The sequence below is a fragment of the Lagopus muta genome, chromosome 10 (genome assembly GCF_023343835.1).
Source record: "Lagopus muta isolate bLagMut1 chromosome 10, bLagMut1 primary, whole genome shotgun sequence".
NCBI lineage: Eukaryota > Metazoa > Chordata > Aves > Galliformes > Phasianidae > Lagopus > Lagopus muta.
The window spans coordinates 11,722,143-11,740,102 of NC_064442.1; the positions used below are offsets into that span (position 1 = coordinate 11,722,143).

A 17,960-nucleotide genomic window follows, 5' to 3' on the forward strand; every position below is an offset into this window, starting at 1 on the left:
ACATAAACGCTGAAACATTTTAACACTGAAAAGCATGATGACATCATCACTTGCTCTTTTTTCCTTTTTTTTCTTTTTCCATTTTTCTTTTTTTTTTTCCTTTTTTTTTTTTTTTTTTTTTGCTTAGCAAACACAGCAGATGATATTGCACGGCATAAAGTGAGAACAGTAGCAAAGCTTAAAAAAAGGAACGTAAGGAAATTTAACGCAGTACAGGAGATACTCTGAAACAAAGCCGATAATGCCTAGCGCATTACACGTCGCTACACACGAAAATACAGAAGAAGCGCTTGACTAAGAGAGAGATTGAGGAAATATTAGCAACCAACCGTCATTAGGTACAATAATCGGTCTGAAATGCAGATACGACGCATAAACTACGACTGCTTCCTAAAGGGCAACCGAGCAGGGCGCCGCGGCCGCCCGCTCCCACCCGCCCCGCCCCGCCCGCGCGGTGGGCGCTGCCCCGCCGCTGCCGCAGCCGCTGATTGTCTCGGGCGCCCCCTGCGCGGCGCGGGCGGGCTGGCGGCGGGGCGGGGCCACACGGGAAGGGGGCGGGGCCCGAAGGGGGCGGGGCTCAATTTGAGGGCGGGGCTAAGGGGGGCGGGGGGGGCGGGGCTAGGAGGGGCGGGGCCGGGCTGACCCAGGGCCGGGCTGGGCAGCGGGCACGGGATGAAGACAAGTAGCAAAGCGAGTGAGAGACAACGCCGTCAGTTTATTGTCGTTTAATACTGCCGTTCGGTTCGTACTGCGAAACTAAAATGATTCCACAACGATTATGCAATAAATGCAGAACATACCATGAGAAATCAAACGACTAAAACAGAAAAAGGAAACTTTCTTTTTTTTTCCTAAGTATACTTCTGTCCAGTGTTCAATAGCTAATGCTGGATTCGCAGACTAATACTTTGTCTCCTCCCTCCACGTGACACATAAGTCATTGCACGGCATCGGTTTATGTATTAAAAGCAGACATTTAGCCAATGCTTACCAACAGACCATTTAATGATCCTGCATTTCAGAGCATCTTTATTGCCCCATTTCAATACTTGAAGTATAAAAATGTATCTAGAAAGTGTAACTTCTGACCAAAAGCTCAAACCCTGCCCTCGTCCTTCCCTCCCTCAACCCCTCCGACATCCCCTGAACAAAAACAACGTACACCTGGAGCTCACCTACTGTGCATGGAAAGAAATATTTACATCCGTCACAAATCATGTCATACACAACATTTAGTTGAAACAGAACCTATTATTTTACGCAAAATAAAATACAAGTGAGCGGCATCCTATTTTCTGTGCCGTGATGCCACCGTCAGCTTTGCAGAATTATCATTGTCATTACTCTCCTCAACTCAAAACTGCTGTTCCCTCTGGAGCTGAGCGGGGTGGCACGCGGTCCCCCAGCGGGATGGTGGCACCTCTGCCCATCGGCCAACACGGGGCCCTACAGTGCTGCTGCGGCCCCGAGCTGCCCCCTCCAGGAGCCCACAACCATGGGTGGCACTGAGGTGGCCCGGCGGCGGCCAGGGCCTGAGCACTGCCAGCTGGGTGCAGCCATCCCTGCCATCCCTGCCACCCCCATTTGCCCCCATCTGCCCCCCAGGAGTGCAGCCCGTGGGCACACACCGAGCTGGCAGCAGCCACCCGCCCCACGGGTGCCCCGGGTCTCACAAACGCCGGTGCCTCGAAGCATTAACCAACCAAAATGCTTTGGACACGCGGGTCTGACCCCCTAAGGAACCTTTCTAGAAAAAAAAAGACAAATAAATTAAAGGAGAATGTGCTAAATAATGCCTTTCTGCTCTCTATGTGACAAAAGCACTACCTTGGAACACTCATTTTGGCATGAACAGGGCCGAGGGGAGGGAGGCTGGGGGATAACCTGGCAGTGTTTGGGACACGCGTGGAAGTGCATGCCAAGACAAGCCTGAAGACACACCCTGCAGTCAAGAGAAGCACTCTCCTTCAGTTTATCTCGGCATCGAGAATGAAAAGATTGTAACATAAAGCTTTGGCCATTTTTGAATCTACTATATACAATTTCTTTTTAAACTACATAGTCATAAATTAAAGCAGTGATTAAATAAGTGTATACAAAATGTAATTAAATTAAAAATCACAGCACATTATAGAGAAAAAATAGGAACCATTTATCACAGCAGATAATATTTTTTTTACCCTGTGAAAAGAACGTCGACTAGCAAACACAAAGCATCCCAACCCAAACAAAAGAAATCAAAGCCGCTTTTCCCCTTCTCGCGTTCATTGCAACCAGCGATCTTTACCCACTTAGAAGCGTTTCCAGGAATAGGATCTTCCTTGAGTATAACAGAGAAGTTCTGCCAAAAGAGAATTAGAAGAAACCCAAACCCGACCACAGCAATAAAAAAGGAATGTACAAACAAAACAACCCCTACAAAATAAATAAGAATTATAAAGCTTCTTTTAAGTAACCTTAACAATTATCAAACTAGTAAGTTCTGCCTTATCACATAGACTCTCTATACAACGTAACCCTAACGATTTATTACTATGAGGTATTTGGAGGAATTGGTAAAAGCAATGCACGGCCTGTCTGGGCTGAGGGACTCACGCTGCTTGCGGGGGAAGGAGGAAGGAACCTTTGGTTTGTCAGCAAGAAAGTGGAAAAAAACATTTTCCTTTGGTATCAAAGAAAGTTTCATTGCATGGTTGCACGGCAAAAAGCACCACGGTGAAGAATTATTCCTTTTTTCATTAGTGGCCTTTCTAACAGGCTGAGGTATTCAAAGAGTATAAGGTGAGAGATAAAGAGGTCAACAGCGGTTTAACACTTTGGTTCAAGCAAGGCACTCGTCCTAGGAGTTTACAAAGTTTGCAACATGTTTGCCTAGAGCTTTATTATTATTATCCTTATCATCGTCAGCAGTAGAGTTGTAGTAAGAGAAGCATTCATCAGGTTACCGTCATCGCTACAAGGAGCAGACGCATCTACGCACTGGGAGAGGCGAGGAGGGGGGGGAGGAGTTCCCTTCACAGACCGAGGCCGTGCATGAAAAATCTTTGGTATTCTTTGGTATCATCAATGTGATTAAAATCACCAATGGAAATCGAGTGAGGTAGCGTCTTTGGTTCACACTATAAATAGTAGATCTTTACACACTTTTTTTTCTTTTTTTTTTTTCTTTTTTTCTTTTTTTTTTCTTTTTTTTTCTTTTTTTTCATTTTTTTCTTTTTTTTTTAACACGTGGAAGTAGCTATTCCTTACCTTTTGCTTCTTTGTCTTTAGCAAATAGTTACCAAATGTATTGTAAAGCTAACCACACCACAATAATAAACCAGAAGGCTAAGCAAAGTCTCAAAATTAGCCTCTGGACCTTTGAATGCACCCAAACGCAGCTGGATAGAAAAGGGTAAGTGCTTTCTCTTTGTTTGCTAAATGCATAGTTTTCATTCTTATGTACAAAGGAGGAGAGGAGGAAGAGTGATGGAAGGAAGGGGCGAGAAGGCGGCTCACGGCATGGAGAAAGGCCCTGGGGCTCCTTTGGGCAGTGCCCAGCAGCAGCGCCCCTGGGCTGTGCCCTCCAGCAGCACCCAGGGCTGTGCCCACTGCCAGCCCCGCACCCAAGGCAGCTGTCGGCACCGCCTGCAGGAGCAGCGGCACGGCCCCGCTGGCTCGCTTGGCTTTACCTGAGTGAGGAGAGGAGGACAAGGCCCTGGGAAGCCTCCTGGGGCCCAGCCGAGCAGCGCTGCCATCCGGGGCTGTGCCTGCTCCCCAGAGAGCCAACAGCGCCCTTAGGGTGGGACAGCTGCTTCACCTCTGAACCACACTGCCTGGGGTCGGCACGGTTTTGGCAGCCCCCATGGGCCGAACGCACGCCCCTGACACCCTCGTGCCACGAAGCCCCATGGAGCCATGGCAGACTGGGTTCCGCTCCTCTCCTAAATATTCCTGGCAGACTTTCAGGTCCTTTGGGTTTGGAATCTGAAACTAATTTCCAGTTTGTCGGGCGTGAAGCCCCGATCTCATCCAGGTGGACAGACGGACACTAACGTAACGGGAACAGGACGGGTGTGAACTCAGCACGGCACAGGGAAGGGACGGCAGCCACGAGCAGCAGCGATGGGATGGGGCTGTGCCGTGCCTGGGCACAGGGGAGCAGTCCCGTAGGGATCCACTGCGCGGGCTGAACGCGATTAAAGAAAAGTGAGTTCTTGGTCTGTTCTGAGTACGAAGCGCGTATTGCTTGTGGCAAGGGTGGTTTTGTTCTCCATGGCTTATAAAAAAATCAAAAGGTTTACAGATACCTCAACAGGCATGTAGAAAAACAAAACAAAACAACACTTAAAATCTATAACTTGTGCATCAGTTTTGGTGTGTGTGGATACGTGTGCATGTATACACACATATACAGGGCATGTGCGTGCATATATGGACACATAGATCTACTCAGGGGCTCGGGTGGGTGTGTATCAGAGATCCTGAAATTGCATATTGGGTGCAAATTTAATGCTGGTATGAAAGTTCTCTTTGGTTTCAGCAAGCAGACTCTGAGGACAATACAATGGAAATGCTAAAAAATGCGGCAATGTACTTTGAATTTCCCTGCATTTTTAAATTCTCAAGTTTTAAATAAATAAGGCTTTCTTTTCTAAACTATAGGTACGTTACAAAGCAGTGTTCTGCTGGGAAAACAAAACAAAACAAAAAAAACCCTAAAACATTAGTTATCACTGTCCTTTTTTAATCTCACACTAATGAAACTGCATTCATAAGATGCTTTATAGGTGAGCTTGTTAGTATTTGTCAGTTATACTCTGGTGGGAATGGAACACTTTAAAAGAGAGCTCTCTAAATTTTAAGGTAAGCTAGAAGTTCTAAAGCCTTGGAGATTGTGTTTAAATAGGCATTTGCTTTGACATTCTTAAACTGGGTTTAACATAGAAAAATGGGGAGAAATATCTGTTTTACTTGGTTTTACTTGACTGTGTTTTAATAAAGAGATACTTTGGTTTAATTCTAAACACCTACTGGAAGTTACCTATGTACCCTGAAACCTGACTAGACCCTGTCATCTTGGGAAATAAATGGTGCCACTGGTATTTGAGGGGCTGCATCACAAAAATCTGTATATGGCTCACGTTGGAAGAATTCTAGTTTACCTAGAATTTTAATTTCCCTTAAAAGGAGAAGAGAAGAGGAGAGGAGAGGAGAGGAGAGGAGAGGAGAGGAGAGGAGAGGAGAGGAGAGGAGAGGAGAGGAGAGGAGAGGAGAGGAGAGGAGAGGAGAAGAGAAGAGAAGAGAAGAGAAGAGAAGAGAAGAGAAGAGAAGAGAAGAGAAGAGAAGAGAAGAGAAGAGAAGAGAAGAGAAGAGAAGAGAAGAGAAGAGAAGAGAAGAGAAGAGAAGAGAAGAGAAGAGAAGAGAAATAAAAAAGAGTGTAAGATTGCCTATTTCTTGGGCCTAACCTGCGTATTTGGTTACTCTGGAATTTAATATGCCTAGTAGAATTATGACAGAAATTCAGGACACCAGTAGAAATCTAACAAGCACATGTATTTAAAATTTGTTTTTAAAGTCCAATTGGTTTTTAAAGTCTAATTTCCCCTTACACTAAAATTCAGTTTGCAGATGTTGCATGCTTTTCTTTTTACTTTTATCAGAGTAGGGATGGGACGGTTTATCTTCTGAGGTTCTATCAGCAACAGAGCAGTTAAACTTTCCAACTATGAATTTTAAACTACTTCATGCAGTATTTGGATTAACAGATGAGCAAGAAAGAATGCACGGAAGAAAGCTCAGCCTGATGCACGTGGACAGGAAGCCACATGACAATAGGCTGTGCCTTTGTGTCATGGGAACACTGCTATCAACTTCAGAGGAGCCACGACTTGGCTTCCCGATGGCACGTCCAGAGCTCCTGCCAGAGCTGCTGCCATCCACACTACCCGATGTCCTACCAGCTTTCAGTGGGAAAAGACCCCCAAGTCTTCACATATATCGCTACTCCTCTGCCTAGAAGTCAGTAGGTAAAAAAAAGAAGAAAGAAAGAAAGAAAAAAAGCTCCCTAACATCAATGAGCATTGACCAGGTGTTGGGCCCCAGCCCCATTGTGCCATTCTTTCTTGCCATTCGTGAAAAGAAACAAGAACGTGACATTACTAATGGCAAATAACAGTCTTGATTACAAGTTTTATGTGTTATACAGTTAGATTAGTTTATACCTATAACTCTACATAGTATTTTGTGTAAAAATAGCTTTGGAATATTAAAATCATTGCAATAAAATACCTGCAATATAATTATTAAATGTGTTCTTTGGTAGCTAGTCAACTTTTATGGATGGAATAGTTTCCCTTTTTAAATCTGAACATTCCTTAACAAACAAAGAGAATGCACTGGTTTAGGTACCATTCAAAATTTCTCTGCCTAGTTTGAACTCGTGTCCGGGCATCGCGCCGGGGAAGCTCAAACACCAAAACAGCAAAAATCACACTACCATTCAAATGCATTCGGACGACTCCACGCCTTGCTGGCCATGCCGCGCACGACCCTCTCTGCCAACCAGCTCTGATTCAGTCCCTACCACCGGTGTGTACACAGCACGGACACACTGCACACCTTCATGGCGATCGCTGTGGAAATGAAGAGCCATATCTGACAAGATGTCCATTCAATGACAAGAAATCACTATGCTCCAAACCACTACACAGCCAAGGACGGTGGAGATGATCATGGATGAAGGTGTGAGGCCAGTGGTCTACTTTTCTTCTCTCCGTGTTCCACTTTGTTCATTCCATTTCACTCTCTTCTTTATTTTTTGCAAGTTGTCATCCTACTAAAGCGTGTGTCTTAGAACAAAGTCATAATGCAGGTGAAATAAGTCTTTGGTTTCTTTGGACTTATAAATAACATTTTTTTCAAATAGTTCTAAGTATAAACCTGCTATCTTGAGGTCCCGGTCTGTCTTTATTTATTTATTTATTTATTTTTAAAGCTTTTCCACCGAGGTTTAGTTTGTGGTAATTCCTTCATGCTTTGGTACAAGTGCTTGATGAAGATGAGTTGCCTGAATTGGAGCTGCCCTCGTCTTGCCACTTATCCAGACTCCTCCTCCGTGCATTCATGAAAAAGTTGCTGACGGTGCTCAGCTCCAACCCGAGCTGCTGGGAAATGGTGATTTGTAATTCTTTGGATGGACGCTTATTTTCCTTGAATATTGCATGTAGAGTTCGACGCTGGACATCCGTGAAGACCAACCGAGGCTTTTTGGGGGTATTCCCTCTGTCCTTCCCGTGCTCTTGTTCTTTCCTCTTGCACGCTGCAAGAAAGCGGAGCACTGGTTAGAGGTCTGGCAGAGTGGTAAAAGACAACCAGAATAAAAGGAGCATTCACTTTGGCTTCTACATTTGGTGAGGATGTGTGGCGTGGGATAAGACATGCACTTACATGCAGGTTTTGTGGGTCCACCGACAGGCACTTGCACAAGTCAGTTTAAAGACAAGTTTAAGGGTTTATTTTTTAACACACTATAAGCTGTGAAAAATTAAGGGAAATAAATTAAAAAATGCCTTTGCCATTGTCTGCTAAAACTCAGTGAAGCTGTCCCTGAGAGGTTAAATTTTGACATGGTTGAACTATGCAACATCCCTCGAACGTAGAGTGGAAATTCACAGAGCTCTTAAGCCAATCTTTCCTGCATTTTTAATCCTCCCTATTTGTTGCGAATCCATTTCTGTTTTGTTGTTGCTGATGGTTTTCCTCTTTTTTTTGGCTGAGAAATAAGGAACTGGGAGAAAACAGGACCCTGATACCACCTCACAGCTCAGAATGATGACTGAAAGAACCATCTTTTCACACAGAACAATGGCACACCAACTCCTCCTTACGCAATTCCACTTTCTTCTGTCCTCTCTCTCCCTTCTGCTCCCTTTCAGAGAGCTGTTACACCACACACCACTGACAGGCCATACAACCCCAGATCTGCCTTGCAGATCACCTGCTCGGCAGAAACCAGGGAGCTGGGAGCACAGCTCCAAGTCCCCTGCAGCCTTTGACCGCCTGCCAGCTCATATTGTTAGCATTTAGCCAGGATAAAAAGGTTCCCTGGGAGGACAGATTGGTCTGCCTCACTTTCAAAAGAGTCTGAAGTTGTCTGTTTCCTCTTTTTTTTTCCACTCTAACAGTGTCCTTTAATGCTGATTTAGGGAGGTATTTCTGAAAAGAATATGGATGTTCTGCCTTTGTTTCTGTGGAGATCCTAGCCCTTATTTCTGTGGAGATCAGTGCTGATCATATTAAAACCACCTATCTCATGGATATAGAATGAAGACAACAAATTATTTTACAAAGATCCTTCCTCCACCTTTTATTGTTACCCAGGGCCAGCATTGTCACGAGGGTGTATCTGCTTGAGGGAGACAGAAGAACGGTCACACACCGTCTGCCCCTCCACTTGCCTTCCAGCCCCATCCATGCAGATGCTTTTGCAGAGGCTAATGGTGTGGGTCTCAGCCACGCACCCCTCCATATGATCATAAGGACTGATGTGCCAGACTCACATCTTCTATGGCTATTTTTATCTGAAAACCTTTGAAGAGTGCTTTGAAGTTACATCTTAACCTCTAAAATATGGTATCACTTCTGGGTTGAAAAACAGGTTTGATGCAACAGGTTTCTCACGAAACTAAGCTGGTGAACCCACTGCAGGGATCAGTGAAATAGTTACACTGAATTCAGAAATAATTCTGGGTCCCAACTGGAAGTAAACATGGATAACTCGTGGGTTAAAAATACTATTGCAGGAATAGTCTGTTAGTAACCAGTTGGTATTCAAAATGAGGAGTGCAGGAGAGAGAGACGGAATCTCAACTTTTATACCCCTCAACATTTGAGGTCAGAAGCTCCTGAGGGAGAAGCTAAAGAGGCAAGCTGAACCCACTCCACATTAGCTGCCCCCAACAGCTCATTTCTACTCACACTGCTTTACACCTTTCCAAAGACAACACAAATCCCAGTTTTCACCTGGACAGACTGTGCAGAGAGACTATCATTTGCCACGCAGCCCCAATTACACCAGCAGTGCGGCCCACATCAGCAGGAACACAGAGCTGGCTCACCTGGCTGTGCTGACCTCGGGGCTTCCATCACCACTGAGCACAAGGGTTCTCTGAAATCACAGAGAACAAAACAGCCACATGTTGTGAAACTCGCGTATCATGTCTACCTGAGCTTCTGCTTCTGAGATCTAATATTCCTGGATAATTATTTCCCTAGAAAATGTCTCAGCAGTTACCCAATACCTTGCTCTCAAAGTTCAGCTGTATGACTACTGCTAGCAACATCCCATGGGTAAGAAAAAAGTGCCCACTGCTGAGCAGAATAGAACAAATTCTGTCAGTTCCATGATGCAAATAAGCTGAGCTCAGTATGTCAGAGATTTCAGAGTTCAGTATGTCCTGCTTCTCTTCAGTTTGTCCAGCACCTCACTTCACAGGTGACCGGTGATACCATACAAGCTGAGACTGACTTCCTATGAGCTGTTATGCTGGCTGATGAAGGGAAGAGACCAAAACAGAACAGCGGGGACGTGGAACTTTCACAAACTATCACACAGGTTGCTGGTTCCAAGGCCTGGCCCATGGTAAAGCTCCCTGGCTCACAGAGCTCACAGCAGGGCTGCCAGGCTTCTGCCTGAGCGGGGAAGGCGGCTCCCGCCTCCATCTTCTGCCTTGTCTGGGCCCGGGAATATTAATAGCACTTAAAAATAAATAATGGTGATAATGAAAAACCGTAATAGGGTTTCCTGACGATCGTTTTTCCTGCATTGGAGCCAATCAATTTTAATAATAAATTATAGCTTCCAGCTTGCCAGGGAACAAATGTGCATAGTGAGGTGAAGCCTGCTGCGAGGCAGCGCTGCCCAGGCCATGCCCACACAGCAGCAGTGCCCGCTGCAGCCAGAGCTCCTGTGGCACGGGCAGCTGCTGGAGGCACAGGCCTCACCAACACCAGCTGGCACCTCTTTTGGTAAAACGCCAGAGCCCATCTTAGAACTGCTTACCACACACTGATGCACGGATGTAAGCACGGCGCAGCATGCACAGCACACAGCGCAGCCAGCCCTGCCCTCCGCCCAACAGCACAGCACCTCGCGATGCCTTTGGAAAGAGCCTAAAGAAAGCCTAGTTTAAAAAAGACAACACAGCAGAGTATAGTCCCTTTGAGTCTGGCAACACAGGTGCAGATATGACAATGCAATATTATCAGTGCTAGAAGGAGCCCTATAAATCCAGTGCTGAACTCTGGCCTCTCCCCGTCACTTCTATCTTCCTGTGCCCTGAGCAGCAGATATTTCTGACACGTGCAATTCTCCTGATACAGCCCATCAATCCAGTTTTGTCTCCCTTTGTTCCTCACGAGCCGCCTGAGGGATGTGGCTGCGCTCACTTGCTGGCGCTGGGGAGCTCTGCACATCTCCTCACTGCTCTGAGCATGCTATCCTGCAGTCCCACCACAGCCGTGTCCAGGAGACTGAGCCAGGAACTACACACAGGAGGAGGCCATAGGAACCCTCAGTGGCACAGCCGCTTTCAAGCACCTAGGGGAGATGGAGCTGAGGCACACACACATCTGCAGGTGCAGCGGGTAACGGCAAGGGAGCACGCAGCACCCTGAGGGCTCCCTGCTTCATGATTCCTTTTCAAGATGGAAAGACAGCCATGAACACTGAGACACCAGACACTGCTGGTGTGGGGGAACAGCCACTGGGACAAAGCACAGCAAAACGTCACTGTCCATAAGCACAGCATTTTTCCTTCAGACAGGCAGGAGAAAAAAAAAAACGAAACAGCATTATGCCTCTCTCAGAGGCTCCAGTGCAGGGTTCTCTGGAAGCAGTGTGGAGTTCACGCTGCACCAGGAACCAGCCAAAGTGCTGCAGACCAGGATGCTGCAGGAAACACAAGCAGGCATGCGGGAGATTGACATGAGAGTTCTCACAAGTTTTGTGAGGGTCCCTTTTTTCCCCCTCCTCTGGCAAAATGAAATCTTTTTGCTATTCTGACTCCATCTGTGCAGGGCATGTGTCACAGACATCAAAACCCTGTCAGAGTTCCCTTCTTTAATGCATTTTCTGATCTTTGCCACGTTCCATCTGTAGAATCTGGCACCTGCCTTGGCAATCCAAATGGGGCCCACCAACACCCTGGGACTCTAAATCACCTGCTTTCCATTTGAAACGCTGCAACACATCCAACAGCAATTTCAGAGAGGGAAAAGCCTTCAGCAGTACAGCCCAGAAAGTATCCTGGGGGGAAATTCCTCCAGAGGGGGCTGCCTTTGGCAGGCCAGTGGGGTTTCCATCAGAGGCTGAGCCTGGTTCAGACATCAGAGGTGGTCCCAGTCACATGGCTACAGGACATGCTGGGAGTGAGTAGCCAAAAGTATATGGCAAACTCAGAGTGATGATAACATACAATTAAGGGTGATAAGCTCCATCCTTGTCATGGGAATAACACCTCTGGAGCAGGCAGAGAGATCTTTCCTAATTGCTAAAACCTCCTATTTGGAGAGAATATGAGACAAGATGAGGGGCCTACAATTGACAAGCTACCTTGCCAGAGACCTCACCACATGAGCTAAAGGCAGGCAGTTCTCTTCTCTAGATCCTCCCGGTACCATCCAGCACTTTGTCTCTCTGGGAATCTGTATTTACATCACTTGCTCTGGATCTTATTTCTCTGCCATCACGCCCCTTTTGCTGTTCCACAACATGAGAAGAGTTAAGGATGTATCTGCAAGGGAAGCTCACAGCCCAACATCACCCTGCCAACGCATGGATCCCAGCTGAGACTGCCAGTGCCAAACACCTCACTGCTTGCACTGTATTAAAATCTGACCTTAATTTGCTGCCAGTGGAATAACAAAGCGAGGCGGGCTCAGGCGTGATGACTCTGCAGTGGGGTTCCGGGCTCCACATGCCCGCAGTGCTGACAGACCCGTGAGCACCTGCATGAGCTGCCACGGCCACCCAGGGCCTGCCGCTAAGTGGATCAATGGGGGAAGCACCCGATATTCCTGCTATATCATTTACAGCAAATGCTGAATTTCTGGAGCCGGGTCTTTAGTTAACCATATTACTGTGACAAATATTTCTTTGTCTAGCATAAGTAATTAGAATTTAATCACTTTAACGGCATCTTAATTACCCCAAATGAATTGAAAGGACATTTAATAGCAAAGATTAAATTGCCTTAATGAATGATTTTTGCGACTCCATCAATATGTTAATCACGTTAGCCCTTCCTTTCCTACGAGCGCTGGCGGCTGCCGGCCCCTGGGTGGCGACCTCGGATCGCCGCTTCCGCGCCGTGCAGCTCCGCAACGCCCCGCAGCGCCCGGCTGCGGCCGCCCCCGCAGCCCCTCGCCTCGCTGCCGTGCGGGCGCCCCAGCCCCGGTTCCGCCGCAGCCGCCGAGATGGGGTTTCCGGGCTGTGGAAGTGACGCGCTCCGCTCCCAGAGCTTCGCTGGGATTTTAAAGGCCCTCGAAGGCACGTACCGAGCGGGCGGCACTCGGACTTGTTTCCTGAGGCCCGACCCCACTTCTCCCCCGCTAGTTGGAAAGCCCTTCGTCAATTCCGACAGTACTCAAACAGCGAGAGCTGCCCTGCGTCCTTGAGACGGCTGTGCCACCACCGGGTCCCCACGCCGGAGCACTGCAGTGCGGCTGCTGCCGTGTTGCGGCCGTGCCCCGAGCCCCGGGCGGACCCCCGCAGCCCCCGCTCTGCTCGGTGTCCCCCGCAGCGTGTGCCCGAGCGGTGCCGGTGTGAGAAGCATCGCGGGGCCGACCTCCTCGGGAGCGGGACGCCTCGAGTGAGCTTCGTTGCAGAAGAATTTCGCTGAGACCGTCGCCTCTCCGCCGGGAGGTGATCTACCCCGAGACATCGATGTCTGCGGCGAAATCGCCGCTCTGGATCTGCGCACGCGGAGGTGCGGAAGCCACAGAGAGCCAGCGGGAGCCCGGAGCTCACCGGGCAGAGCCACACCCGGTACCGCGCTGCCCCGAGGCGGGCCACGAGCACGCGGCTCCCGCGCTCGAAACGACTCCGTCCTTGCGTGGGGCCCGCGGGGTCCCGCAGCCGAAGCCGAGCGCGGTCAGTCCCGGCGACGTGCGCACAGCCGCACCGCCCGACGGCTCCGCGCGCTCCCACGAACCCTCGGCCGAGTCCCCCGGGCGGCCCCGCGCCGCCGGTAACTGTCCGCAGTGCTGAAGCAGCCGCCATCCGGGCCGCTCCCGAGCCCGCACGGCGCCGCACGCCGTCATCCGTCCGCCCGCCCCGTCGGGGTGTCCCGGCCCGGGCAACCGCCGCCCGGCGCGGAGGCGGTCAGTAGAGGGCGCAAAGCCGACGGGAACGGCGGGAGGCACTTGGCCGGGGCAGTTCGACGGCAGCCCCCGGGCGGCGCGAGCAGAAGGGACGGAGCGGTTCCGAAGCCGTTTCGTCAAAATCGCAGCGGATCGGAATGAACGAACGGACGAACAAGGGAGAGGCGGGAGCCGCCGGGCCGACACTAACGAAGGGCGAATGCGGTGCGTGCAAGCGGCTGGGAGTCGGTCCCGCCACAGTGACGTGGCTGGAGAACACGGGGCCCACAGCGGCACCGGGCTCCGGAGCGGGGCGGGCGGCCCTCGTCAGATTCCATATAAATGCGGAGAACGCTCTGATTATGGTATTGATTTCTTTAGAGTTAATTTGGTGAGAAACCCTCGCAGGCTGCCCAGAGCTTGGCTTGGCCGAGATTTCGTTTGGGAGAGAGAAAGGAGACGGGGAGGAGAGAAAAGATGCGTAGGTACAGACAGCAACAGCCCGGTCACCGGAATGCAGCGGGTGGGGAGAAGAAGGAGAAGAGAGGGTACCGCCGCGCTCAGCACCCCCGGAGCAGAGGCCACCCCCGAACCCCTCCCGACGGCCCGCACCACTGGGAAATACTGCGGAGGAGAACCGCTCGGAAATGCCGACGGGCCGCGGCGGTGCCGGGTGCTTCCTTCGAACCGCGTTTCTTCTTGGAGCCCCTTCGCTGCCCTCCAGGTGTCAGCGGTGGCGGTGTGGGGCCGAAGGAAGAGCAAGCGAGAAACAGCCGAGCGGAGACATACTGAGCGATATGGGGGGGAGTGGAAGGGCAGACAAAGAGAGAATGGAGAGGAGAGGGGACATAGGGTGAATAAGATGGAGGCTGAAAGAGGTCAGCGCTGCTCACGCTGCGAGACGCAGCCCGGGGAAGCGCCGGGGCCCCAGAGCAGCTTCCACGCAGACCCCGAGCCCTCTGACTGCTGGAGTGTGAGGCGGAGACACAGGGAGGGTCCCCCCCGAATCCCCCCACCGCCTGCGGCCCTGGGACACCGGCGGGAAGAAGCCGGGCGTTTTTCCGCCGCCAACTGTCCGTAAACGCCCGGGAGTGAGCTATAATTGGGACGTGAAATTTAATTGCCGCCGACTGGAGTAATTTATGATATTCTGAATTGACGTTCATACATCATTATCAGTCCGGGCAGGTTTTTACCATTCGGTAAGGTCATCACACATGTAAAACCTGCACGAGATGAGATCGATAGCTGACGCACTCGCAGAGGTCGCCCGCCGCCCGCCTCTCTTACGCCCGCCTGCATCCCTTCCTGCCAGCGGCGCTCAGCGCGCGGGCCAAATCCTGCGGGCCGGAGGAGCGCTGCGAGGACCGCCCCCATTGGCTGCGATACGCCGCTATGCAAATGAGCACGTGCGGCGGGCGGCCCAGGTGGGGCCGGGCGGGGCGGGGCGGGGCGGGCGCTGCTCCCCGCGTCCCCTCGGCCCCGGGCAGCCGGAACGGCTCGACCCCGGCAGGCCGCTTCTCCGCGGTGCCGGCCGTCCAGTAGAGTCGGAAAGGGGACGCGAAACGACGAGGCTTTGTCCTTCTGCCGGGACCGCCCCGCTCTGCCGCCCGGGTGCAGGGGCGCACCGGGAGCGAACAAAGGGCCGCGCGGCCCCGCGGGGAGCCGCTCCTCAGCGATCCGCGCACACGAGCGGGGCTCGGGGCGTACGACACGGTTCGTACGGTTCGGCCCCGAGGTCGTTGGGAGACGTCGGAAGCGGCCCCCATCCGCCTCTCTTCAGCGCCCGCGGGACGGGGCTGCGCGGCTCCCAACGAGCGCAGGAGGCGGAAAGGGCGCTGCCGAGCTCGGACCTTGGACGCCGAGCGCGGCCGAAGCCGGGGTGGCGCGGGAGGAACAGGGATCCGCGCCGCGTCTCAGAGGTGCCGCTCCGCCCCCCGCCCCGAGCGCAGAGCCGGGCCGAGCGCACCCCGGGGGTCCCCCGGTTGCCGGCACCGCGCGTCGGTGCGTTTGCGAGTGGGGAGACGAGCGGCTTCCCTCGTTGTTTTCTCCGGAACGGATTGGTGACCCCGGCGGATCGACTGTCTCGCGTTCTCCAGGGACAAATTAGTGGAGACCTATCACTTAATTAACAGCCCCTTGCTCACGGCATATTAAACCCGTGTCCCGCACAAGCCGGGGGTGGGAAGGCGCGGGGAGGCCACGGGAAAGGAGACGCGTTCCGCTTCGTTCGCCGCACACGGCGCCCGGCCGGGCCCTGTCCGCGGCCCGGACCTGCCCGGACGGCCGCGGGGCGCTCCTTTCATCCCCACACCAAAGCCACCACGCTCCGCGCGACGATCACCACAGCAATCCGTTAAAAACCGAACGACTCCAGTCGACGGCGTTGCTCCTGCACGCCGGGCCCGCACGTCTGTGCGCGACTCTCATTCCGCAGCACCCGCCGGGCACGGGCGGACATAGAGCCCCGACCCGCTCCGAGCTCCGGCCTCGCTGCGGTCCCCGAGCCCGTGGGCGCGGCGTTGGGCAGCGCAGAGCCCGGGCCCCGTTCCGGCCGCGCAACGCCGCCGATTCCTCCGCTGCGGGAGGCCCGAGTCACGGCGGGACAAAGCGGAACCGGCAGCGGCACTGCCCGGAGCTGCACTGCGGCCCTCCCGGAGGCGCTTCTCCGCACCTGCGGCCACCGCGTGCGTCGGCGCCCGGCGTGAGCTCCGCAACCCGCGGGCACTGCGGGCACCGCGCGGGGACGCGGGGCCGAGCGCGGCCCGAACGGGGCCCAAGCCGCCCCCGCACGGCCGGGCACAGGCGCGGGGCCCGTCCCGTCCCGCCGCGGCTCCGCTCACCTGCCAGCCGCAGAGCAGACATCCGCTGGAACTCGGGCTCCTGGAGCCACTTCCACATCCTGCGGAAGGTCTCCCGGCCGGACTTGAGCTTGCTCCAGGGCTTGGGGTTCCTCAGCAGGTCCGAGAGGGTCCCCTGGGAGCGGCACAGCACCCGCTGGGCGAAGATGGCCTGGGGGATGCTGTATCGCTTGAGCTCGGTGGTGATCCTCTGAGCGACTTCTTTGGTATTGATTTCTTCCATTTGCCCTGAATTGCTCCCGCCGCCCGCCTGCGAGCCCGCCACCGCAGGGTTCTGCTCCCGGCCGGGGCCCAGCAGCTGCCCATGGCCCTGCGCGCCCAGGTGGCCGTGCGGGGGGTGCGGGATGCCGCCCAGGGGCACCATGCCGGCGGGCGGGGCGCTCAGGTGCTGCTCGCCGTGCCGGCCCAGCATGGCGGGGTGCGGCGCCTCGAAGCCGGTGGGCGTCAGCATCTTGTCGGCGGGCATGGCGGCGCCGGGGTGCGCGTAGTGCGGCAGCGCCTGCTGCGAGCCGTGCACCGAGCCCAGCCCCGAGCCCGACAGCGGCGACAGGCTCTGCCCCATGCCGGCCACGTCCTTGTGGTACGGCGCGTAGAGGTTGTTCATGGGCGCCAGGCCCCGCTCGTCCCGCATGAGCGTGAAGCTGCCGCTGACGTTGCCCGGGAGGCGCTGGTGCGGATGGTGGTGATGGTGGTGGTGGTGGTGCGGAAACTTGTCCGACACCGTGGAGATGGGCGGCAGCGGCTGCAGCGGAGTCAGCGTGGTGTAGGTGCCGCTCATGCCCATGCCGGGGGGCGTCTCGCAGCCCATGCTCATGGCGGGATGCAGCGGCCCCCCCAGCCCGTGCTCGGCGGCGCGGTGGTGGTGGTGGAAGTCGCCGCCGTCCAGCAGCGCCATGCCCGCGGGCCGCGCGGGGCCGCCCAGGTGCCCGCGGGGCGGCACGGCGGCGGCGCGGGGGTGCGCGGGGCCGCCCAGCAGCTCGGCGCCCGGCTCATGGCTCACCGCGTGCAGGTCGCCCATGCTCTCCATCGCCAGCTGCGCGTTCATCGCGGGCCGCGCACATCCGTGTGGTGCGGCGGGCGCGGGCCGGCTCCTCCCGCGGGACGCGGCGGCTCTGGAGGGGTCTCGGTGCCGTCGCCGCTGGGTTGGTGGCGCTTGGGTTTGATTTTTTTTTTTTTTTTTTTTGGTGGTTAACTGAGTTTTTCTTATTTTTTGCGGGACGACGCCGGCTCGGTCCTAGGGCCCCCGCTCCCTCAGGCCAGGCTCCGCAGCCGCGGCGGCCGTCCGCCCGCGCCCCTCGCCATCTCTAGCCATGGCTCTCTCTGCGCTCCGCCGTTTGGCCGCCGCTCCGCTGCTGCAGCGCCGCGGCGCTCCGCGCGGCGCATGCGCGCCCCGCCCCACCCCGCCCCGCGCCCGCCCGCGCCCCGCCTCCGCGCGCCCCGCCCCGTGACGTCACCACTCCTATTAAGGGGGCCAGCCCCGCGCGCGGCGCTCACAGCCGCGGTACCGCGCGGCCACCCGGAGCCCCGCAGTCGCCGCCCGGGCGGGGTTTCCCGCTTCCCCCCGGATCCCGCCCCGTGAGCCGTGCCCCCACTCTGCAGCAGCCCACCCACCCCACCTCCCTGCGGTGACCGCCCCCCTCCCCCAGGCGCTGCGGGGCCGTGCCCGTGCCCGGAGAGCAGCTGCCCCAGCGCGGCCGCTGGGTCCTTTTTTCCCCCCGAAATAAAGAATAGAGGGAGGAGGAGAGAGAGAAAAGCGGC

At 54.0% G+C, this 17,960-nt stretch overlaps 1 protein-coding gene across 1 annotated transcript; it reads right to left on the reverse strand.

Annotated features, from left to right (window-relative positions):
* Nucleotides 1-5,271: 5,271 nt before the first annotated feature.
* On the reverse strand, nt 5,272-17,532 carry ONECUT1 (one cut homeobox 1). Its single transcript, XM_048956898.1, has 2 exons — nt 16,185-17,532; nt 5,272-7,300 (listed from the first exon to the last, which is right to left on the reverse strand). Exons 1-2 carry the CDS (start codon nt 17,245-17,247, stop codon nt 7,011-7,013), a joined length of 1,353 nt encoding a protein of 450 aa, XP_048812855.1. The 5' UTR covers nt 17,248-17,532; the 3' UTR covers nt 5,272-7,010.
* Nucleotides 17,533-17,960: the final 428 nt, after the last annotated feature.

Bases quoted from the DNA above. Each gene is read 5' to 3' on its own strand.
- ONECUT1 (XM_048956898.1), bottom strand. From the start codon at position 17,247: ATGAACGCGCAGCTGGCGATGGAGAGCATGGGCGACCTGCACGCGGTG. The intron at 7,301-16,184 runs GTGAGCGGAGCC...GCTTTCTTGCAG, and splicing joins GTCTGCTCTGCGGCTGGCAG to CGTGCAAGAGGAAAGAACAA.